This window comes from Cnephaeus nilssonii, assembly GCF_951640355.1.
Source record: "Cnephaeus nilssonii genome assembly, chromosome: 2".
Lineage (NCBI taxonomy): Eukaryota > Metazoa > Chordata > Mammalia > Chiroptera > Vespertilionidae > Cnephaeus > Cnephaeus nilssonii.
The window spans coordinates 33,958,603-33,982,551 of NC_137073.1; the positions used below are offsets into that span (position 1 = coordinate 33,958,603).

The window sequence follows — 23,949 nt, forward strand, 5'->3', positions numbered from 1 at the left end:
CACATGACTGTCTGGCTTTGGACTGGGACCTCTCAGGCAAGAAAGGAGACAAAGGTGGAACGGAAACAGCCCCTGGATGAGCTCTTCAAGAAAATCACCCAGCCGTGTGTGTGTGTGTGTGTGTGTGTGTGTGTGTGTGTGTGTGTGTGTTGGGGAGGGGCGGAGAAGCTTAGGGGGAAGTCAGCAGGAAGGAAGGGTCGTCTGTGTGCTGGAATGTCCTAACACCTACCTTTGTCTCTGAACTTAGTCCCGGACTAGCAGGATGACTTGGACTGGCCTCTGAGGGCACTAATTCTTGCTTCTCAAGGCTGTTTTGAAGGGGAAAATAATCCAGGTGAGAGTGTTCTGTCAATTACAAATGTCTATGTGTCATCTCACTCAATGCACCTCGAGGAAACCTCCGTCTCCCACTCTTGACTCTATGTCTTTCCACGGATAACTCGGCCATCCGCAGCTCTAGATCCCTAACACCACACCTGGGCATAAAGCGGATATTCAATGTGCTGGATTGAACTGAACCTCATCTTAGTTATAATCACTTGGATAAAATCATAGTGGTCAGTGACAATAAGTGATAGCAGTTATATGGTAAATCAAAACCTTTCTAAGCATTTTTAAAGGAGGCAACTTACAGATTTCCTTCCCCACTGGCACTTGGCTGAGGCCCACGTCATCTGTAATTTCTGACCCTAGGGGCTAGATGGAGAAGGCGGCTCATCGTGATGCTCTGAGTTTTAGAAACTGTGGTGGGTGATGTAAAAAGCCAGGATACGTCAACTCGCTTCTCTGGAACCGCTCCCCAGTGTTCAAATGAGCTGCCCTTCACATGAGGCCGGCCATACTAGACCTCAGCCACGAACCCACAGTCTCTGAGGATGTTCCCAAAGCCTGAGCGCTGAGCCAGTCTCCAGGTTGGCAAGGAGTCAGCGGCCATGCTCCTCCAAGTGCCTGAGCAGCACCAGTGACCAGACTCTCTCTCTCTCTCTCTCTCAATAAAGGCAAAGGAGTTGGTTTTCCCATAGGATGGCCCTACTGTGGGTAAGTCCTGGCCAGCCAAAATCTGCCACATCCAGAAAACAAATCGCACTTCCCAGAGCCACGTGGGTAGATGCACAGTCTCTTCCTCCCGACAGCCCTCAGTGAGTCAGAGAGCAATCGGCCTCCAGTCTTCTCAGGAGGCAGACATCCTCCTTGCCCTCTTCTGGGAATGGTCTAGGTCAGAGACCCCAAACCTTTTTTTGACTATAACCACATTTTATTTGGCCAGTCCTTACCTGTGTCTATGTGAATATACAACCAAAATCAGTTTCAGGAATTGGATGTTTTCTGATCTATTTCGCTCTTTCAAATGCTGGCTACAACACACTAGACTGATTCCGTAACCCAGAGCTGAAAACCGTGCTCTGGTTTCACTCATGCCATCCATGTCCAGACCCTAAGTGGGAGGACAACCTCCTTGCCACAGCTATTAGCCAATGTGGACTGTGAGGAGAGTCTACGGCATCATTCTACACTGGGATCTCCCCAGCTTGGTATTTCCTTCTCCCACGTCCCAACTCAACCCAGCAAATAAATACACATGCGCACCAGCAGCCACAGCAGACTGACCTGAATCTTTTTCCTGGCCACCATCGTTATCATTTACTCAGAACATCTGAAACACCTTTTCTCCACTCTTCCCACCTTCCCGCTGTGAGCTAGAGGATCCGAGGGTTCAGGTGACTCAGATTTGAGGGGCAGCAGAGATTCACGAAGAAACCCCAAGTTTTAAAAAGAGCCGTAGGTGATTGAGGAGATCCATGGTCCACCTGGAGACAGGTGCTAATCCTTTCCCCCTAGATCTTATCCTCTAGGGGACCCAGAGACCAAAGGCCGACACCCAGCTCATCTTTTCAGATTAGCTTATGTCCATCCTAGAATCTGGTCACTGAATCTTTTTCCGGACCCTTTATTTACTTTGTCATCATAGCGTACATTTTGGTGATCAGGAGAACTGGGTACAAGATCTGGTTCCACCACTTATGGAATCCGGGGTTTCACTTTGCTGAACCTCAATTTTCTTATCTATAAAACGTGGCTTATAGTTTCTGCCCTGCCTTCCTCACAGGATTGTAATAAGCATGAACAGATGTGAAAATGCTTTATAAATTGCATAGCACTATGCAAATATAAATTATATAATCTATACGTTCTTTTGTAAGGACTGACAGTGTTGACTCTGCTCCCCAAATTAGAGCTCTGCATTCTCTGTGTTCAATAAAGGCACAGACTCCATCATCGACCCCCAAAAGGCACCTGCACTTTACCCCCCCCAGGTGCCAGGTTAAACCAGTTCTCCTACCTGATGTCATAAAAAATTCATCAGTCACAGCAGCTGGTGAACCCACTCTCCCCAGTCATTTGTACCTTCATTCACAAAATAGACATGGGAGAATTGGTCCCAGGAGCAGGCAAATGAAATACATCCTACACTCAGCCAATCAAGAAAATAAGAGGGGGGGGGGGGGGTGTGTGAGGGGGCGGGGATCAGAGTCATCTTAGATAAGACTTTGTAGACCATCATGATAATAGCCACCATGTATGGAGGACTTGCTATGCCAGGTCCCATGCCTTATAGTTCTTTCCAGCCTTCATGAGAATGCTCCAGGCAGGTACAGGCATACCCTGGAGCAGGCGTCCTCAAACTATGGCCCGCGGGCCACATGCGGGTGTTTTTGCCGTTTTGTTTTTTTACTTCAAAATAAGGTATGTGCAGTGTGCATAGGAATTTGTTCATAGTTTTTTTTAAACTATAGTCTGGCCCTCCAACGGTCTGAGGGACAGTGAACTGGCCCCCTGTTTAAAAAGTTTGAGGACCCCTGCCCTGGAGAGATTGAGGATTTGGTTCCAGGTGACCACAATAAAGTGAATCACAATAAAGTGAACTGCACAAATGTTTTGGCTTCCCAGTGCATATAAAAGTTATGTTTAAAAAAAAAAAGTTATGTTTATACTGTAGTCTACCAAGTGTGCAATAGCATTATGTCTAAAAAAATGTACATACTTTAATTTAAAAATACTTTATTGCTAAAAAATATTAACCATTTTCTGAGCCCGTTTGAAAAGTGTCAATAGACTTGCTTGGTGTAGGGTTGCCACAAACCTTCAATTTATTAAAAAAAAAAAAAAAAAAAAAAAGAGCAAGATCTATGAAGCGCAATAGAATGAGGTATTGCCTGTACTACTGTTCTCACTTTACAGGTGAGGCTAAGAGGTTAAGAAACTTGCTCAAAAGCATGCAGGGAGTTGGGTGAACTATAATTTACGTTTCTCATTCAGCAATAAGCTAAAGAAACCCCCAAGGCTGACTCTGGGCTCTGCCAAATATGCGGTGAAAATGCTGGATTTGAGGTCGACCCTGGAGCCAAGGGCCCCCAGAGTGAGGACTTCAAATAGGAGATGGGCTTTAATGGTCAGAACGAATAGTAACCTGGGCCTACTGCAGGAATGGGAAGCAGGTACCAATTCCCCGGGGTGGGTAAGGTTCTTCTCGCTGCACAGTCCAGAGTCTGTGCTCTTTACAAAGAGCCGAGGACAATCGTTTCTGAGCTGGGCATCTAGTTGCTCAATAATTAACGAGCATCCAATATCACTTTTGTTGGGCCCCCAGCTAAAAGAGGCAACACATGTGCCTTTCCTGTGCCCCAAATTCTCCAGAATTTACCCAGTACCTCAGGCCAAAGTTGGAACACCTTGGCTGGCTTTCAAGGCCTTCATGGCTCTGCTCATTCCTCTTCCTGTGGCTCTCCCAACAGGTGATGCCCCTTGCTGCTCCCAGCAGAGCCAACACCACCCAGCCTTGAAGAGCCAGCCTAGGGCCTGGCCCTCCATTTGAATTCTGCAGCCCAGTCCCTTCTCAGACCTACACAGCCCCTGCAGCTGTGGCCTTCTGATTAGGGTCTGCATTGGTAACTGTTTGGCAGCCACTGGACTAGAGCTGTAGGTCCTCCGTGCCTCCCCCTATAGCCCGAATAGGTGACGCTTTGGTCTTGCTAAGACACCTCTAGGAAATGGCTGCTGGTCAGCTTTCCACCTCCCCACCCCCAGCTGCACAGAGTTTTTTTTGTTGTTTTTTTTTGAGGGGTAGTTCTAATAGTCACCCAAAGAAAGCGAGCTTCATGGTTCACACATAGGGAATGGTGGTCCAGCCTCTTGGCATTGTCCAAACGTGAACAGGTATGCATCCTCATAGGAAGATGGAGCCAAAGCCCCTCACTCCAATCCCAGGGGTGGCACTCAGTCAGTTTGAGACTGGTCGCCAGCCATGGGGAAAAAATGACTGTAACCTATTATTTGCTCCCCTTCCTTCTATTCCCCACCCAAGACGGAATCCCAAAGGCCTGGCAGGGCCAGGAACCTACCTGCCCTTTCCATAGAGATATTTGCTTCAAAGGGGCACTCTTGGAAAACTAGCCTAATTCTGTACAAGATGAACTCCTATTCCAGTACCTTCCTATCCCTAAGGTGCAGGTAGACCCAGACCCCTCTCCCAGACCCAGCTCCTTTCCTCTGAAGCACAGCCCATCATAGTACCTCTCTAGCCTGACAAGCCCTCAAAGTTTGTAAGGTTGGCGGTGGGGGTGTTACCCTGGTCTACAGCCAATATGGGGGTGGTAGTGATCTCAAGTGCACCCTTAAATCTTCATTCTGAGTAGCAGCCAATCAGGACCCCTGAAAACACCTGCCCCACACTACAAGTGGTCCCAGAGACCTCCCTCCTTCAAAGTCCCTTAAATGACACCCTGCTACCCCCCAGACAACTGATCCTCAACCAACAAACAATGTATTCAGCTCCCACGGTGTTCCAGGGGGTGGAGGGTTGCCCTGAAGGGGGGATCGGCCCACTCCAGGGAGTCAGATGCTTAAGAGGCAAAGGTGTTTGCTGTTCCTCAGGCCCAGTTAGCTGGCGTCCACAAGTGGTAAATCTAGGACATCCCCCATCTATGACAAGATTCCATTTCTGCCCACTCATCTTCTAGGATGGTTAACGCCTTAGCTCTTCCACACCGCTGTCCCAGGCCACACACCTGTGCCCTCCTGCCCACTGGCTCAGTCCAAAAATCTTTCCATAAATCTCAAATAGGTGTGCAAGCAGGGGCTCTGGAGGAGAGGGAAGGAGAGAGGAGTTCCCTTCCCGCAGCCATGCCCGCCCCCCCACGACCTCAGATGGTTTCCCAATTTGGGAGGGGGGGGTGGGCGGCTCAACAACCCTCCCCTGCTCTCCCCGGAGTAAAGCGAGCTCTCCTGGGCAGCTCTGGCGGCAGCGCGGCGGGAAACAGGGAGCCCCATCCCTGCCCGCCAGCCGCCTCCAGAATCCTGGCCCGACTCCCTTCTCCAGAACGCCTGGAGTTGGGGCCAACAGGCAGGATCAACAATCCAGAAACTTTCAATGGATGAAGCCGACTGGGAGGCGGAAAGAGAGAGGGAAGTTGGGGGTGGGGGGTAGAGGCTCCAGGGCAGAGCCCCTGCTCTTCACTTACCATCTTGCTCACATCCATGACTGAGGCTGCAGGGCACCCCCCACCCTTGGAGGTCCCGCTTCCCCCAAACGCTGCTCCTGGTTAATCCAGCCCCTTTGGTGCCATGCTGCAGGGAGGGCAGCTGGCAGGGCCCCCGCGGACCGGGGAAGGCGGCGGCGGCGGCAGGACCGAGGCTGGACCGGAGAAAGGAAGGGAAGGGGGAGGGGAGGCGGGAGGGGGCGGGGGCCAAGCGCGGAGCCGCAGCGCGCACCGGGGGCGGGGGAGGCGCTGTGGGCTGGCAGACCCTCGCGGCTAGCCTCCGGTAGCCGGGGAAATCCCGAAATCAGCTGGGGAGCCCCGATGGGGGTGGCGGGGAGCCCGGGGGGCGGGGAGAACCAATGGACCGATTTTCAGGGCCGGAGCCCGCTGCCCGGCGCGCGGCGAGGATGTGATTTGAATAACAAAAGGTCCCTTCGCCCCCCACCCCCCAGCCCAAGCGGCGGGGAACACCAGCCAGAGCGTGGCCACGGGTCCTCCAGGAAGTGTGAGTGTATGTGTGGATGTGCGTGTGCGCGCGCGTAAGTGTGTGTGTGTGTGTGTGTGTGTGTGTGTGTGTGTGCGCGCGCGCGCGCGTTTGGTGGTGGGATCAGTGGGACTCAGGAAGTGAGCGGAGAAAAGGCGGCTGAAAAGGAGGGAGAGCTGGGGGGCGCCACGAGCCGACATTCCAGTGGGGGCAGGGGGTCCGCTCAGCCCTCCTCACTTGGCTTCACTGGACAAAGGCGAATTCAGAGCCAGTTGCTCGCCTCCTGAGGCTAATCCGGAGGGGACGCCCAGATGAGGCTGGGGTCTGCCAACAGATGGGCGAATTGAGGAAGTGGAACAGGTATCCCGGAAAGGCCCCGAGGTTCCCCGAGAGTCAGCCGGAGCCAGCCTTTTCTGGAGTAAGGGAAACTGGCTTCCAAATGATGTTGGCCCTGAGCGCAGAGCTGCTTTCTCTCAAACTAGAATCCCGTCTCCCATTCGTATTCAAAGCCTCCTCTGCCCTTAGAGAAATGGGAGGCAGACATTCCTCTCTGCAAGAGATGCAGCTGGTGTTGGAAAAGGACTCCTGACAAATGCTCCTTGGGGGCAGACACCAGAAAAAGGCTGGAGGCACAAGCCTCTGGTTTCAAATCCACAGGCTGCTTCAAATCGTCGACCACATGCTGACCTGACAAGCTCAGAGAAGGCCTGCAGGGCGGTCTTGCAAACTCAGAGACCTAAAGTAACCACAAAGGATGGTCTGAAATTAAACGTTAACTAAAAGCAGTTATGGGTAGTTACCCACCATAGGGCGGTATCTTCACTGACTTCTACCTTAACTGAGCTTATCTGTCTTTTAGCATCTATGATAACATATCCTTGAAATGCCTGGGAAATTTGTAACTTCCCTTTTTCCAGACCCTTTGGGGCAAAACATAATGTGCCTGGGTGTCAAGGACAGATACCACAAATTCCTTCATTGTTATCAAGTTAATTGTTGACTGTTGGCTATCCTGTACCTAACTAAGTAAGTGTCTATCATTTTACTTTTTATCCAATCCCAGAGGTTCCCCCACCCCCGCTTTGCTTTCTCCCGCCTCTAATCCATCACCAATGGATTTCATGTAACCCACCTACGTCCCCTCCTTTGATTGCAATGTATAAAAATAGATGAAAAAAACCGACATTCTCTAGAGCTGTGGTCGGCAAACTCATTAGTCAACAAAGCCAAATATCAATAGTACAACGATTGAAATTTCTTTTGAGAGCCCAATTTCTTAAACTTAAACTTCTTCTAACGCCACTTCTTCAAAATAGACTCGCCCAGGCCGTGGTATTTTGTGGAAGAGCCACACTCAAGGTGCCAAAGAGCCGCATGTGGCTCGCGAGCCGCAGTTTGCCGACCACGGGTCTAGAGCATTATCCCAATCTGTTGAGATTTTGCAATTGTTGACAGCTTGGCTCAAATAAACTCACCAATATTCTTTACCGGTTTGAATGTTTTTACGTTCACAAAATCCTCAGATGAGGAGGAAAGTTTTGGGCAAAGCCAGGTCAGCAGAGACCTGAGACCACTTACACCAACTTGGTGTTACACAACAGGTGAGGATATTGAGGCCCAGGGAAGGGTAATGATTTGCCCCAGGCCATACACCTGGCAGGGAATGGGGGCGGGAGAAACCTCAATAAGGAGGGTGCAGCCCAAGCCAGTAAGCTTCCCATCCTGCCATGGCGCATCCAGCTTCTAAAATCCTTTCCAATGAACTGGTGATAGAACCCATCCACAACCCGGGTCCTCTGGCCCGTGACACCAAGGGGCAGAAAGGCAGCACTGGCTAAGCCCCCCATGCTGACCCAGGGCCGGCTGGGCTAACTAGGACAGCCCCTGCTCCTTTACTTCTGAGTTCTCAATCTATGAAATAGGTCTGCCTCCTAAGGAGATGTGAAATATCATGATATAAAAGACATAAAAGCGGAAGTACAGGGATGTAAGGGGCTTTCTTTGTGGCGGTTATTTTCATTTCTGGGCCCAGGATCCCAGTCAAGGGTCCCTCAGCTTCAGGTAAGGGCTCTCTGGGCCCAGATCTCTGCCTAATCTCGAGAGTGGACTGCAGACTGACTCTCCCACCCCACTGCAGGGGTTCCCCTGTAAGCACAGCTCTTCCCATGCTGTGCCCGGGTCAGCGAAGTCAGGAGGGCTGCCAGGTCTGCTCTGGTATACTGGGCTCCCGTGGAGGTGACACTCAAGCAAGATCAGGGCCAGGTGAACCAGCAGAAGTCACCCGATGCAGAAATGAAGTTTGGATTATCTACATGATTAAATGTACCACCATCTTTAAAAAAAAAAAAGATAGACTTTATATGCTTAAAAAATATTATGAACTCTTAGGCCTGGGGTTCATCAATAGGCCAAGGTTTCTCCATAGATATCGGCACCTTAGCTGGCAGAACCCATTCCTCATTGCTAAAATGGATGTAGTGACACCACTCCACTAGCAAGAGGTAAGAGACAAATGAAAGATCTTTCCTACACCTTAACTGTAGTCCACTGAATAACGGCCCCCAAAGATGGTAGGTCCTCATCCCTGAACCTGTAAGCACTATCTTATATGGCAAAGACTGTGCAGGTATGATGAAGGATTCTGAGATGGGAAGATGATCCTGGATTACCTGAGTAGGCCCTAGATGCAGTCACATGTCTCCCTATAAGGGACATTTCACACAGAGAAGAGGTGAGGAAGTGTACCACAGAGGCAGACTGATATAATGATGCACCACAAGGTAGGCCATGCTGGTAGCCACCAGAAGCTCCAACAGGCAAGAAACAGATTCTCTCCTAGAGCCTCTGAAGGAGTGTGGTCCTGTCACTGCCTTGATTTGGGCCCAGTGATATTGATTATAGACTTCTGGCCTCTATAAAAGAATAAATGTCTGCTGTTCAGTCATAAAACTTACGGTCATTTGTCACAGTAGCGTCAGGAAGTAAATACATTGTCTAGAGGTGAGTAAGGGATGGTGTCATGGCTCCAGCCAGGCCCCTGCTTCGGGGGCTTCGCTGTAGACTTCCTTGGAGCTGCTCGTGTGATGGCAAAAGGCCAGAAGCAGGCCTGCCCTCCTGTTCCATTTAGGGATAGCGCCCTGGCAAATACATGTAAGCATGCATATGCATGGGTTCACATATGCACACACATACACACACAGGGAAGGGGCAAACAGCTCCCCCCCGCAACTAGCTTTTCTTAAAAAAGCTTGGGCTTCTCTGCTTGGGTTACCCTAGCACCAGGTAGGTCCACCCAGCACATAAACATCTTCGGAGGCCTGCCATTCCTACCACTCCTTTTAGGCAGAGAGGTTCAGACTTAGAAACGAGGTAATGAGGGGCCTGCCTGAGCATTCCCCATTCTACGGTGGTTGTGCCGCAAGGTATCCTGTGGTCTCAGGACATGAAGGAAAGACATTTCTAGCCGTGCGGGTGGGGAGAGAAGAACTTGAAACGTGTGTGATCTCTGTCAGGCTGTGGGCCAATCGCTTAGACGGGGGGGGGGGGGGGGGGGGGGGGGGGGAGCCTCTTTGGAACAAATTGGGTCAGAAAGAGAAAGAGAAACTGGGTCCAAAAGTGAGAATGCTGTGGCCCTCCCACTGCTATGCTGTCCTTTCTTCAGCAGCTCCAAAAGCTGTATCCAAAAGCCTGCTGGATGTCTCCACCTGGGGGATGGGGCAGGGGTCTCAGTCTCACAGGCTCCTCATACTCAAGGAATCTAAAGACAAATTTTTTTTCACTCTGTTTTCACAATCTGGTTTCCTATGTTTTCTGTCCCAACTAATGGTTCCACTTCCACTAGTTGCTCAAGCCGGACACTGCAAAGTCAGCTTAAATTCTTCCATTGACAATCCCCAACTCCCACCCCCACTTAATCAGGCCCCCGATCATGCAATTCTGGGAAACAGCTTCCATTCTGTTTCCCCTCCCAAGGCTGACTGTTCCTGCGATGGCTAAGATTTTCAACAGCCTCCTAGACTCCCTGCCTCCAGTCTCTTCCTAAATAATTCCTCTTCCACACATCTAAGTGTGAGTCTCTACTGGCCCACCCCAAATGGGAAACCAACCAACCAACCAACCAACCAACCAACCCTCAAGCTCCTTACTAATCTGGCCACATCTCCCTCTATTCTAGTCCACCTTCTCCCACTCATCCTCCTCTACCCTATCAGTGAGATTCTGGCCCATCAAACTGCTCATGAGTACTCAGGATGCTCCTGGAATGCCTTTCCCATTTCCTCAGCATGGGAGATTCTTCCTCACCCTTCAGGGTCATCTTTTCTGTGAGGCCATCCCTGACCCCTCCAGACACAGCTAGTCACATGGGAGTCCCTCTTACAATGGAGAGCTCCTGGATACAGCCTGCAATACCCTGGTAAGGGGTGGTCCCTGCCCTGGGTACTCCCTACCTACCTGTGAGCTCCCTCAGGTGGAAGCTGGGCCTCACTGGCCTTGCATCCTAAGTGTCCTGCCCTTTACTTACTTACCTGCCCAGGGCTCTCTCCAGTCCGAATTCCATAACCACATTACTGCATTACTGCATTATTGCGCTACTCTTAACATAACCTAAAAGTACGGAAAGGACTCGGGAGGCCTGTATGAAGGTTTAGTGGACGTGATCTGGTAAAGGGTGACGCCTACTGGAGAACTGTTGATTCTGTAGCTTAGTGCTATAAATACCACACAGCTGACAGGCTCAGGGCTGGGCCTTATAGAATACTTCAGAAGCTTGAGATTCCATTAATTTCCAGGAAAAAAGGTTTAAACTAAATAATACTCCCAACAAAGGGCCTTATATAATGCATGTTGCTATGCTACCAATAACAATAAGCATATGAAATGCCCCTTTGTTCATTATCTCATTTGATCCTTAAAAAAATTGGGTAAGGCAGATAGAATGGGTATTATTATCACAACACTATTTTACAGGTGAGGTGTTGTAGAGGAAAGAGTGTACAACTGAAAGCCAGGGAAGGCACTGAGGTGGGGAGGGGAGGTCCCAATAGTTTTTGAGCTTTGCCTATAGTATTTTAATATTTTATAAGGAAAATGTGATGAAATATTAGTACTTGCATAACAACGATGAATATTAAAGAAGAAAGTGTAGGCTCTGAGGTCAGACAGACCTCCAGTTAAATTCTTGCTCCATTACTTTTTTGATATGGGCATCTTTCCCTCTCTGAATTAGTTTTCTTACCTGAAAAGTAAGGCTAATAAATAGAATGCCTCCCAGGGTTGATGTGAGAATTAAGGAAACCAATGTATAAAAAGCACATGGCATAGTCTCTCCACTTACTTGGTCCTTGAGAAGTTCGGGATAATTTTTTTAAAAGCTTATATCATAAGAAAATAGGATGAAAAGCCAAGGATAACAGTAGTCCTTCTGATTAAAATCACAGTAAATAAGTAGTTTTATAGGGAGAAAAAGTAAGTAAGCAAAGCCATTGACCCAGCTGGGCAGCAGAGGACAGTCCCTAGCTGAGTGACCCCTAATCTTCCCAGGGGAAGCTCCTGCAAGAGCCTTGGCCAGGGTGAGTGAGATCCCAGCATGGCCTGTGATCCTGGTGGCTCCGTCACGGAGTGTTCCCACTGGGCTTTCCAGTATTTCCACTGGACTGAATGTGGCCTTTTCAATGAGTCGCTTTCACTCCAATGGGAAAGGCCTCCTGCTGTCTCCCTGTGGGGCATGAATACACTTAAAAGTTGAAAAAGAAAGCACCTTGAAGAAACACAATAGGTCCTAGACCTCAGGTGTATTTCAATACCTGAAGGGTACAGTACCCTGTGGCAAGTCGGGAGGTGGGTGCTGTTGATGGGAGGGAGGACATGTTATTCATGCTATACATAGAAATAACAAGTAGCGTTTACTGAGTTCTTACCACATGCCAGGCACTATAACAAGCACTTTGTAAGCATTAGTTTTTAGTCCTCCCAACAACCCTGTATACTATACTAAGTGTTACTGTTATCATCCTTATTTTACAGATAAGGAACCAAGACCCAGAAAGGTTCGGTGACTTTCCCAGGGCCCACAGCTAATAGGCCGACAGTGTATCACTCATGGCCCCTACAATGGGTTTATGCTGAGCCACACTATACAGTGTCCCTCGCACCTGGCACTGCCCTGTCTTCACCAGGGGTGGCAGGAGTTTAAACTGCTATTATTAGCGTGGATTTTTGTTTATGGGGTTGATTTTCTTAATTCTTCTAAAACCTTATGAATAATTGTGAGTAAAATGAATTTGGCTGCCTTCTCTTCCTTCCCCTAAGTGATCAGCATAAATTCCCAGAGCCAGATACTAGGCACTTGGACTTCAATCCCATTCCTCCCCCCTGCACCAGGAGTGCTGGTATATAGGCTTATCTGCTGTGGGTATGCAGGAATAGACCCGAAGAAATGATTCCTTAAGTAGTTTACACATTTCCCCTGAACACAGTTTTCATCATGAACACCCGAAGAGGCATATATTTTAGGGATATCTGGCATTGTCCCAGGTATCCCAAATTATGAAACTGAAGTTAAAATAAATACAGGCAAACCTGTTTTTATTGTGCTTTGCTTTTATTGTGCTTCCCAGATGTTACTTTTTTTTTTTTTTTACACAAATTGAAAGCAAGACCCTCCACCAGCAAAATGATTACAACTCACTTTATTGCAATACTTGTTTTATTGTGGTGGCCAGGGCCCAACCCCCCAATATCCCCGAGGCATGCCTGCACTGACTATTAAACACCAAGTAGAAAGAAAAAGATGGCAGCGTAGGCAGGAAGCTATCAGCTATGAACGAGATACTAGGACATGACCGAGAAATTCCTATAGCCAGAGGGGAATGAAGTGAAGTAAAAGACAAGCAGAGAATACGTATGGGAGACCCTAGAGTTTAGTTTAGTGCTAGAACGGAGAGTGAACTGCTAGGTAGGGACTAAATTTCCCACCACCTCCAGTGATGAAGTAGGTTACAAACAGGTTCAGTTTCCATCTCAACATTTTCTCACCCAAACTCTTCAGATGGAACCACTGGGAAGTCTTTCTCTTGACCTCTTGGAACATACCTCTAATTTTAGAGGGAATCCTAGTTATTTGCTTTCTATACACAAAATTCATTTTATAGGAACCTCTCAGCAGTATCCAGGTATAGGTGACAGGGTCACAATAAACTGTGAAGCTGAGCAACCCTCTTGGGAAGTCCCATGCTGACAGGGGCAGTTGATGGCACTTAAGTGCCCCATCCAGATGTTTTTACTGAGCCCAAGATCTGTTTCTGAGTTGCCACAACTGCCCCCAGAAACCTCATCCTTTGTGGTTCTGAAGGGCCAGGCTGTTAGCAGCTTAAGTCATCATCAGATCAGAGTCCTGGGCTCATGCCATAGCCAGGTGCCTACAGGAATCTTTGTTCCCCTGTTGATGGGCCACCAGCTCTCCTTCTCATCTAGACCAGCCACATATGTGTTGATATTAACAAGATGACTCAAACAGGAGCATGGGTGGTAATCTCCATTATGAGCACTAAGCAGGCACAGGGCTCCCCCCACAGGCTGGAGCCTGGCCTCTGAGCACCTGCTCAATAAAGACTTAAGTTACTGATGTGTGATCACAGTAACTGCATTGTTGAGCCTGCATTAAACCTAATAAACATCTGTGCAGTGCTTTGCCCATCACAGGGTTTACAGCAGCCACGAACGCACCTACAACATGTCAGGTATCAGACTGGATGTTCTGCCTACATTGTCCTGTCCAATCCTTCCAGCTCATGGTACTTGCTCTATAGGTGTGAATGCTGAGTTATAGAGGGGCTAGGTTCTTCCCAAGATTCCACAGATAATTAGTACTACCGGTCATCCACCTGCAGATTCCTTGTTTTCCCTGTGTATCCATGGCCCACCTTCCTGGGATAAACTTGGGCACGCCAGGGGCTCAGATCACTTCTACTGACAATCTGTCGGCCTTCTAAGAGGGAGGCCATGGGAGCCTCGCCATCAGCTGGGACATGCCTGCCCCAGTGCGCACTCTGGGCACCAGCTGGGGGTATCAGAGCTGTCTTTGGAGACCCTAAGGAGCTACAACATAAATGAATAATGAGATGAGGTCTGAAGTGCCACTTAGAGGCGGGAAAGGTCAAGTGCTCTGCTATCATCAGGCCTTCTCCAGGACTACGGGTGTTCCGAGGACATACTAAGGAGTGCAGGCCTCTATAGAAGGTGTCTAGAAAGGTACCCTCCTGATCAGCTAAAGGGCCAGGAGTCTCCTAAGAGGAAGGGCAGGGTCCAGGGTGCCCCTCTCACTCTGGCACTAAGTGTGCATGAGCCTGTATGCCTTAGCCCTGGTTTTGTTATCTGTGAACCTGAAAATCTAGAATTATGTTTTCAGTCTTGCTTAGCAGTGGCTCCTGCAGCTGCTAAGCAACCCCAGAAATGTTCTTGTTCTTCCCTAAGAGGAATGGGTACATAGAAAGGGCAGGCAACAGTTTCAAATAGAGAAAACCAGAAGTATGCCCAGAGCTCTCAGGCAATTCAGGAGGATAAGATGGGAAGGCCCCTGTTGGCTCAGCTGTATGGACAGGGACTGCCCCAGACTCCATTTAGGGAGGTGCCATGGGCACCTGCACATGCCACTTTACTCCCGAGGGTTCTAGGAGAGCAGAGTGTGGACGGAGCTGAAAATGGAGGCTGGTGGGGAGGAAGATCAGAGGTGCAGGAAGACCTGGCAGCAGAGCTGACCACAATGGGCAGGGTGACCAAGTGTGTCTGTGCCCCACCGAGCATATTCCTGGGGAGTAACAGCTAGAACACCTAGGTTCTGCCATGTAGAAAGGCTGCCGGGTAGGAAAAGCAAATACGGACTCAAGAGGGGAAGCAGGATAGAGTGCCTCTTCACTTTCGGAGCTCAGGCTGAGGCCGGATGGAGCACCTGACGAGGACTGAGTGGAGGGTGAGTTCAGTGATGGCTCCTGCGGTCCCTCTGGCCTGTAGACTCTCAGGTCCACTTGTGCTTGAGGCCAGTTGCTGGGAATGGTACCTGGGAAGCTTCGAAGAGGAGCCAGACTGGCAGCTACAGGAAGACAAGAGCCCAAACTGGGGCCAGGGCTTTAAGAAGGGAGCAAGGGGAAAATGAAACCAGCTGCAGGATGGAGGGGCAGAGGGAGATCTGACTCTGGGCACTAGGAGAAGTGGTGATAGGAGGAATCAGGACAAGAGTCCTGCTTTCAGGGCTATGGGGGGAGGAACTTGGTCTTCACGGCATTGTCTGCACTGCTGATTAACCCTGTGCCAAGGCAGATGCACTGTAACTTGGCCAGAGGGGGCCCAGACATGCAGATTCGGGAATCATCTGTGAGTCAGGGGAGCAGGAGAGCCATCTGGGAGGCTCCTTGGTCCTAAGGACGAGAACTCTGCTCAGGCCAGGCCCAGGAGAAGGCAGTAGAGCTCTCAAAAGATGGGTCACTTTGCTGTCTATGAGCTAAGGGGAACTTACGTTTTTAACCTCTTTTGGAGCTTAAGTACAACTTTCAAAATGATCCTTTCTTTCCCTTTAATATTTATAAAAGACATTTTTTAGTGAAGTCAGAGAAAAGCACTTTTTGAAATCTTCTAGCCCTTGGAGAGTGACTTAAATCATCATCATCACCACCACCACCACCACCACCACCACCACCACCACCACCACCACAGCAGCCCTGAACCTTATTTACTCAGTCCCTGTTAGATAGGACACAGTGTCAGGGGTGGCAATGCCTACCTCTGCATTTGAGAAACCAGAAGTTAAAGAGCAAGGCAGAGGGTGGCGGAAAATGGAGGCCGTTATTGCCAGGATGGCTCCGCACTCCAGCTGCACACGGCAGTCACCTGGGCAGCCTGGGCCCTCCCCAGGGGTGCTGACGTAACTGGCCGGGGTTAGCCTGGGAATCCAAATTGTAAAGCTGAGGTGTAGCCAAGACTGGGAACAACTGAAATCATCGTTAGGGCTCAGGAACCCTGGCCCCAGTCCCGGGGGAAGCTGAGGGGTGCGAGAGACAGGAAGTGTGGCACTTCCCTTGCCACTTCTCCTGCCCTGGGAATTTCCAAGCTTCCACCTGGAATTTTCCATCTCCTGGCCAAAGACTCAGCATAAGTGGAGACCTCTTTGCGCCTGGTGATTTCTTTTCCCTCTTTACACTGCCATCCCCACCCCCATATTAAACACAGGTATCGATGGACCTTTTCCATACATTTGACATCACAGGGGAAAGAGAGGCCCCAGGTATGGCTGAGCTACATGGAAACACCAGCATACCACCAGAACCCATATCCATTCTGCAGGTCAACCAGGCTGAGGAAGAAATGTGGCCTGGTTGCTACTTTTTAGCTGGAAGGTTCTGGGAAACAAAGATCTAATGGATTTCTAAAGCCTCTCCAGACAGTCTGTGGGTGGGTGGTGGGGGTAAAGGGGCCTGTTAGAGGCACCGAGACAGATAGAAACCACTCAGCCAAGTCCCTGAGTCAGCAGACAGCTGGAAACCTCGGCTCAGGGGCCCAGGCTGCCAGAGCTCCCTGCCTCTGCCCGCCTGGTTCCTCCCCGGAGGCAGGAATTTGGGGCACCCTCAAATGGCCAAGCCCAGAAGCTGCCAGCCTCTCATTTGGAGAGGTTTTTCCATTGCTCCTCCCCAGGTAGACAAGTCCAGGAATCTGTCTGTGCCCAGTTTCTAATAAGCAAAGACCTGTCCCAGGGGCGTGGACCAGGGCAAGAGGCATCAACTCAGATGTCTGTAGTGACCAAGGGTCAGCATTTCCGTCCTGGAGAGGGCGGCAGCCAGGCTAATTCCATGTTATTACAGCCTTACAGGAAGCCAGCCTGGCCCAGCTGTCAACCAGCAGCAATTTATGGGCCTTCGGGGCAGAGGGAGGGAGGAGAGGGAAAAGAAAGGAAAACACAGTCTTCCCCCTCCACTCCCCCCCAAATTGATCCTGAGTTATTTTTAGGTGCTTATTCATCCCACGCATTTCTTTTTAAGAGCCACAACATAGGTTCTGTACAAACACCATTTAGCAGGAGGCAGCTGCTCACACAGGCAGAAGAGGGCGGGGGCGCCTGTGAGCACTGGGCCTGCATGAGAAGGAAGGAGAGTGAGAGGGTCTTCAAGGACCCTTCTCACAGTAAAAATATCCCAGGATTCTGAAGGCAGAGGAGGGAGGCTGAATGAAGAGAGGCTTTTAAATCAGAATCCACAAGTTCAAGTCCTACCTCCAGCTTTCTCTTGCTGTATGGCTTTGGGCAATTCACTCGGAAAGTCAGATGAGACCCTGGGATGGAACCCTGTGGCTTTGGGCAAGTCATTCAATCTCTCTGTGCCTCAATGTCCCCATCTACAAAACAAGGCTAGTAAATGTACGTAAAACACTAGAAAATCGCCTAGTATACTTAATATTCTATAAGAGTTAGCTATCGTTTCTATTATAGTACCATACATATGTTAATTATTACTATCCATAATAATAATTTAAAACAGTATATTGGAGTAGAATAGAGTAGGAAGCCACAGAAGGCCTGAGGTGAAAAAAAAAAAAAAAAGGTTACAGAATGTTGTATTCACAACCCAACCCCTGCTGAGAATGAGTGTAAAGAGGCTTTGCCTCCATTTTGGTGTGAATGTTGAGACAGTTTCTCTCCTATAAATGGGCGATACCCACTCTTGGGGTGTTAAAGAAGTTCATGAAAATGGAAGCTGACAGCAGGCTTACAGGAGGTGCTCATCCTGCTGTTGACTCTGAAATCACCCCATCCTGGTGTTGCGGGTAATTTTGTCCACTGGACTAGGTCACAGGGTGCCCAGATATTTGGCGAAACATCTCTGGGTGTGTCTGTGAGGGTGTTTCTCTCTGCCTGGCAGGAAAACACACACATGCCTATCACTCGGTGAAGTCTTCCTGGGCAGGTTGTCTCCCCACAGCACTTTCTGCACATCTGTAGCTGGTGCCATTACTTGGGCCAGATGATGCTTTGAGGGCATGGACCTGGTCTTATCCTAAGCCCAGCCCAGGGCAAACTTCAGGTGAGGTTCTCCCAAACTTCAGGAGAGGCTCTTGAAGCATATGTGCAGGGGAACATCCCACCATTTCTAAATATACTGGCATCACTAGAGGTGATAATCCTTTTAACAGATGGCAATCGTATGGAGGTAAAGTTTATTTCACATTCTAGAGAAAAGACTGGTAAATAACACATATAAGTCAACAGCATTCACTACAATACATAAGTTGAATAATAAAGGTTTGGGAGAAAAAAACAAACTGTGACTGCCCTTCCGAACCAGGCTGGGGTCATTCTGCCCTGAGAGCCCCACTGGGAGTGAAATACTTGATAAAGCTGTTGCCCACAATTGTCAGACCCCCCCACACATGTCAGGCCTCACACACGGACTAGTCATGCAATTTGAGGCATCTTACTTTCTGTGAGCCACAGTTTCTCTGTCCATAAAATGGGTTAAAAAAAAAAACACCATTGCTTTTACAAGAGGTTATATTATGAGGATAAGGTGCAAAATAACAAGGGAAAGTATTTAGGAAACTATTAGTGCTCGTAAAATTTTCTGAGCTTCAAAAGGGTCCCTTTATTGCTAAGGTTATTAATAAATAATAAAATTCGTTCTTGTCAGTATAACAGGTTTTATTACACAGAGTCTCTTGCCAATTCTTGCCCCATCAACCTTTGCTTGGCTCCTAAGATCAACTAGTGTCCTCTGGTAAGAACAAGGATTCTAGCTCTACCGTGAATAGATGCATGACCTAGACCAGTGATGGGCAACCTTTTGAGCTTGGTGTGTCAAACTTCGCCAAAAAACTGAGCATAACTCGGGTAGTGTGTCACTTTGAGGAAAAAACTAACTCCAAGACTCTAGTCGCAAATGTTTCATCCTCAGGAGCAGCAAATGTTTCATCCTCGGCATGCGGCCGCGTGTCATCAGAAATGGCTAGGTTCGCCATCACTGACTAGACTGAGGTTCTTACCCTCCCTGAGCCTGTTTTCTGTAGACGATCAAGGGTTGTGGAGAGGATTAAATGGGATGATTGACAGCCAGTGCATGAGATCCATGCTCAGTGGCCATGAGGCCTTGGGCCACCTTAGAGGGCTCCTGTGGGGCAGGGCTCAGTGACCAAACCAGATAAACAGACTTCCATCTCCCAGTGGGGCCAGAGAGTCACCTGCCACCACTCCTAGTTAGATCTGGTGTTGCAGGGAGCCTGGAGACGGTCCTCCCACCCAGCCCCAACGCCAGCAAGAAGAGGTATGGAGGCCACGCCTCTCTCATGTTTCCTGGGGGTTCCCCCTCATGGAGTTTCAAGCTGCTTGACTTATAAAGCACCTGGCCTATTCTTTGTTCTACATTTTAAAATCCATTTTTCTCCTTTAAGGTGGAAACACCTCCTTAAAACACACGCTCTTCACCAGCATTTCTTGCTGTGCTTTTAGAAAGTCTAGAGTTGGTGCCAGAAGAATAGGAAGGGAGTTGTCTCCTGGGACTTGTTCTTGGACCACTGAGTGATTGATGAGGCCAGGGCCTTTTTCTCTCTCTTAGTCACAGCTGAATCCCAGTCTCCAGAACAGTGTCTGGCACAGAGCAAGCACTCAATTAACAGTGGTTGAATGTATGGATGAAGGCACACAAGAAATCATTTAACCGATGCGTCAGGCCCTAGCCTGAGTGCTGGGGCACACGTGGGACTCGGCAATACCTAACACTGGTGGGTGTCTTCGGCTTTTGCACCCAGATCTCATGTCTCAACACCCAGTAGAGCAGGAGTGCAATCACCTTTTACAGATTAGCTAAATGAGACAGAAACTAAGGGCTCATCTGCGAAACAGAACTCATGTCTCTCGTCACACGCATTCACCATTAATATGGCTCCAGGCACTTTTCACAGCACCACATTGCTTTCTGCTCAACAGTCCAGTGGTCTGAAGTTCATCTGTCCATTTACCCACCCAACCAGGCCAACCCGCACTTGGTACCACCATGGGCCAGGTTCTGTGCTTGGCTCTAGTCGGGGAGGGAAATGTGGGCAGGAGAATGCAAAACAGGCCTCAGGGACTGCTCTTTCTACTAACAATGAAGGGGTCAAGCATCTCCTCTGTGGCCACTGTAGAAAAGAGTTTGGCGTGCCACAAAAAGTTAAACATAGAATTACCATATGACCCAACTATTCCACTCTTAGATACCCAAGAGAACTGAAAACAGGGACTCAAACAGATTCTTGTACATATATGTTCATAGCAGCATAAACAAAAGGTAGAAATAAACAAAAGGTATAAACAACCCAGGTGTCTATGAACAGATGATGGATAAGCAAAACGTGGTATATATACAACAGAATATTACTCGGCTATAAAAAGAAATGAAGTTCTAATACATGATTCAAACTGCATGAACCTTGAAAACATTAAGCTAAGTAAAATAAACCATATACAAAAGGACAAATATTGTATAGTTCCACTTACATGAAACATCTAGAATATGCAAATTCACAGAGACAGAGAGTAGACTACCAGGGGACGGGATGAGATGGGGATAGGAAGCTATTGCTTAACGAGGACTGAGTTTCTGTTTGAGCTGACGAAAAGTTCTGGAAACAGTGGTGATTATTGCACAACACTATGAATGTGATTAATGCCACTGAATTGTATACTTAAAAATAGTTAAAATGGAACTTTGTATGTTATTTATTTTTCCACAAATTTTTTAAAAGCACAAAATATGACAGCAATAGTGTAAGAGTAGACATATGGATCAGTGAAATAGAGCAGCAAGCCTCAAAGCAAAGTAGAGTATTCAGGTGGTACTTATACAATGGAAAAAGTTCTCATAGGGAGTGAAGGTATTCAAATGTAAAAAAGCAAAAGGCCAAACATTATAAATACAGAAAAATCAGTTTATAACTTTAGCAATGAGAAGAGCTTTTTGAGCAAGATATAAAATGACACCATAATTTTTTTCTGTGGCAGCAGTCTTTGAACTGAACAGTCTGGCAGGATCTAATCAATTTTTAAATACACATATCCTCTCACCCCTGGGCATCTCTATCCTAGAGAAACCCACAAGCTGCATTTGAGGGCATTCCCTGAGCATTGTTCCTAAGGAAAAAGCAAGGACAACTTAAATGTTGAAGAAACTTGAAACAAGCTAGGGCACTTTAATTCTAAGGAATAACTTCCTGGATCACTCCAAATGGCTTTGGTGGCTGGATTACCAGCCTCTTCCTCATTTTCTTTCTTCTTTTTTAAAAAATATATTTTATTGATTTCCTACCGAGAGGAAGGGAGAGGGACAGAGAGCCAGAAATATCGATGAGAGAGAAACATTGATTCAGCTGCCTCCTCCACACCCCCTACTGGGGATGTGCCTGCAACCAAGGTACATGCTCTTGACCAGAATCGAACCTGGGACCCTTCAGTCAGCAGACGGACGCTCTATCCACTGAGCCAAACCGGTTTGGGCCTCTTCCTCGTTTTCAAATGATTCTGCAGGTGAAATACACATCTGCTCAACTCCATAACAGCTACGTTGTGTGATGCCATTTGAAGAGCTGCTAGACCTGAGAGAAGGACTTGGAATGTCCTACCCCAGCAGCTTTACTCTGGAATACGGAAAGTCAGGAAGGGGCAGCTAGGTAGGTGTACTGGTATTTGTGTATGCAGTAGGGGCCAAGGGAGGGAAGGAGGCAGGGGAAAAAAATATAAAAACAGCAAAAAGAAAGCTAAGGCAAGGCTGTGTGAAGGTTAAAGGGGCCATACCAAAGTGCAATAAAATTCCAACCACTGGCCAGTCATTTACGGGCAGAGATACATCAAGTATATCAATATGTCCTGCAGCTTTCAGCAATTTAGGTCACTTTGTCTCCTCCTACTTCTGGCCAGTCCCAGGGCTGAAACTGTAGATCATTCATGGAGGATCCTGTGTTATGTCAAAGTAGGGCAGGCTTGCAAATGGCTTCCCCACAAATCCCGAAGTCTGCACAAATGCTTGGCTTTGGTTTCACTGAGTGTCCTAGTGTCCCCCAGGTTGGTGCTCACCTCACTCCACTCCTTCCCATGTCAGGAAGAGGAAGGGACCTGAATCTTCTGAGCATCCATTGTCCTATTTGATCCTCACATTACTGTAATTAGAAAGGTAAGCAATGTGCCCAAGGTCGCCCAACTACCCAGGTTCAGCATCAGAATCTAGGTCTGTTTATGTCTAAAAGTCATGCTCTTTCCATTAGCTGATGCAGCTGAGGAAGCTCTTATAGATTAAACACTCTATGCAAGAATCTGTTAAGTGCTCCAAGGGATATAAAATAAGCCAAGTCCTGACCTCAAGATAGCCTGTGTCCTGGAGAAGAATATAAGCTACAGTACATGGTGAAAGGACCATGTCATAGTTGATTTGTAAGAGAAGCATTACTAGAATGCTACAGAGGTCATGAGCGAGGAGAAGACACAACAGGTAAAGAAAGACCAAGACAAAGGATGTTTGAGGATGCCCTGGCTGGGTAGCTCAGTTAGTTGGAGTATTGTCCTGATATGCCAAGGTTGCAGGTTCCATCCCCAGTCGGGCACATACAATAAGTAGCCAATGAATTCATAAATAGGTGGAAAAGCCAATCAGTCTCTCTCTCTCTCTCTCTCTCTCTCTCTCTCTCTCTCTCTCTCTCATCAATTAAAAAAAGAAAAAAGAATGTTTGGGATATGTCCAGAAAATAGCAGAACCAACATGTGGTTTGTTGTTCTCCTTGAACCCTCTCCTTTGTGCCCTTAGGAATCCCTCAAACCATTATAAAACAACTACAACAATAATAAACCAATATCACCAAACCAACACAAAGAATCCCCTATCCTCATAGTCTTTTTAGTACCCTCTCTCCATCTCCTTGTTGTCATAGGTAATGGGGAAAGTGTTGAGAAAAAGACCAAGAACAGAGAATCAGGAAACCCTCCATCTAGGATGGGAGAAGCAGACACGGCAGGAACCCAAGAAAGCACAGAGACAACAAGGGAAGAGAAGATGAGGACTGGGGCTGCCCTAAAAGGAGGAGGAGTTGGCCAAATCCTGTAGGGAGATCCCTGAGGATGAGGACTGGGGGAAAGGGAAGGAAAGGCACTAAAATTGCTGGTTAGGTTTCTAATGCCACTTGGGGAGCAGCTGTCACAGAGTAACTCAGGCCGAAGTCACACTGTGTGAAACTGAGTGACTGGTGAGAGGCGGCAAGAGGGAGGCAGGGAGGTGGACTTCTCTTTGGAAAAGGCTGGTGGTGAAGGGCAGAGCATCGCAGGAAGTTCTTAAGGGATGGAAAAATCCAAAGGAGGCAGTAAGGATGGAAAAATTTGCACATGCTCGTAGGCAGAGGGATGGAATGGGTAGGAACTGCAACAGAAGAGACATGGATGATTGAGCGAGGTCTCTGAGGAGCAGATGGGCTCAAGGGAGCATGTGGGTAGGGAAGCCACCGTCAGGAAAGAGGAGGGGGACTATATTCAATGACGTTATGGTGTATGAAATAGGAAATGGAGAGCTGAATCACTCTGGAGGGTCTCCAGCTTTTCAATAAAGTAAAGTTATCTCCAGAGAGGAGGAAAGGAGAGAGGATGAACCAAGAGAAAGTAGCATCGTGGAAGCTAAGGTGGGTTTTCAGATAGTACGGGATGGATGGTGAGAAGGGGAAGCAGTGAGCATAGACTCTTTTTTTCAAGAGTATAAAAGGAAAGAACATTAAAGCAGGGAGGAAAGGGGGGCATCTATAATACTTACAATAATAAAGATACATTTAAAAAATAAACATTAAAAAATAAAAGGAAAGAACAGAGGGAAGCACCTGAGGAAAAGGCAGGTGGGACAGAGGGTTTTAAAGGTTGGCAGGAGGGGCACATGCACATATTTACAG

General features: G+C 48.2%; 1 protein-coding gene across 2 annotated transcripts in view; it reads right to left on the minus strand.

Annotated features, from left to right (window-relative positions):
• Positions 1–23,949, minus strand: part of HIP1 (huntingtin interacting protein 1) — a 145,007-nt gene that overhangs the window by 72,990 nt on the left and 48,068 nt on the right. The window contains exon 1 of one of the 2 annotated variants that reach the window (XM_079792444.1): positions 5,520–7,055. The exons of the other annotated variant lie outside the window; for it this stretch is intronic. Coding sequence (XP_079648570.1) covers positions 5,520–5,537 — 18 coding nt within the window. The 5' untranslated portion in view covers positions 5,538–7,055. Of the gene's footprint in view, positions 1–5,519; positions 7,056–23,949 lie in introns of those variants that run through there. 2 annotated transcript variants of the gene reach the window in all.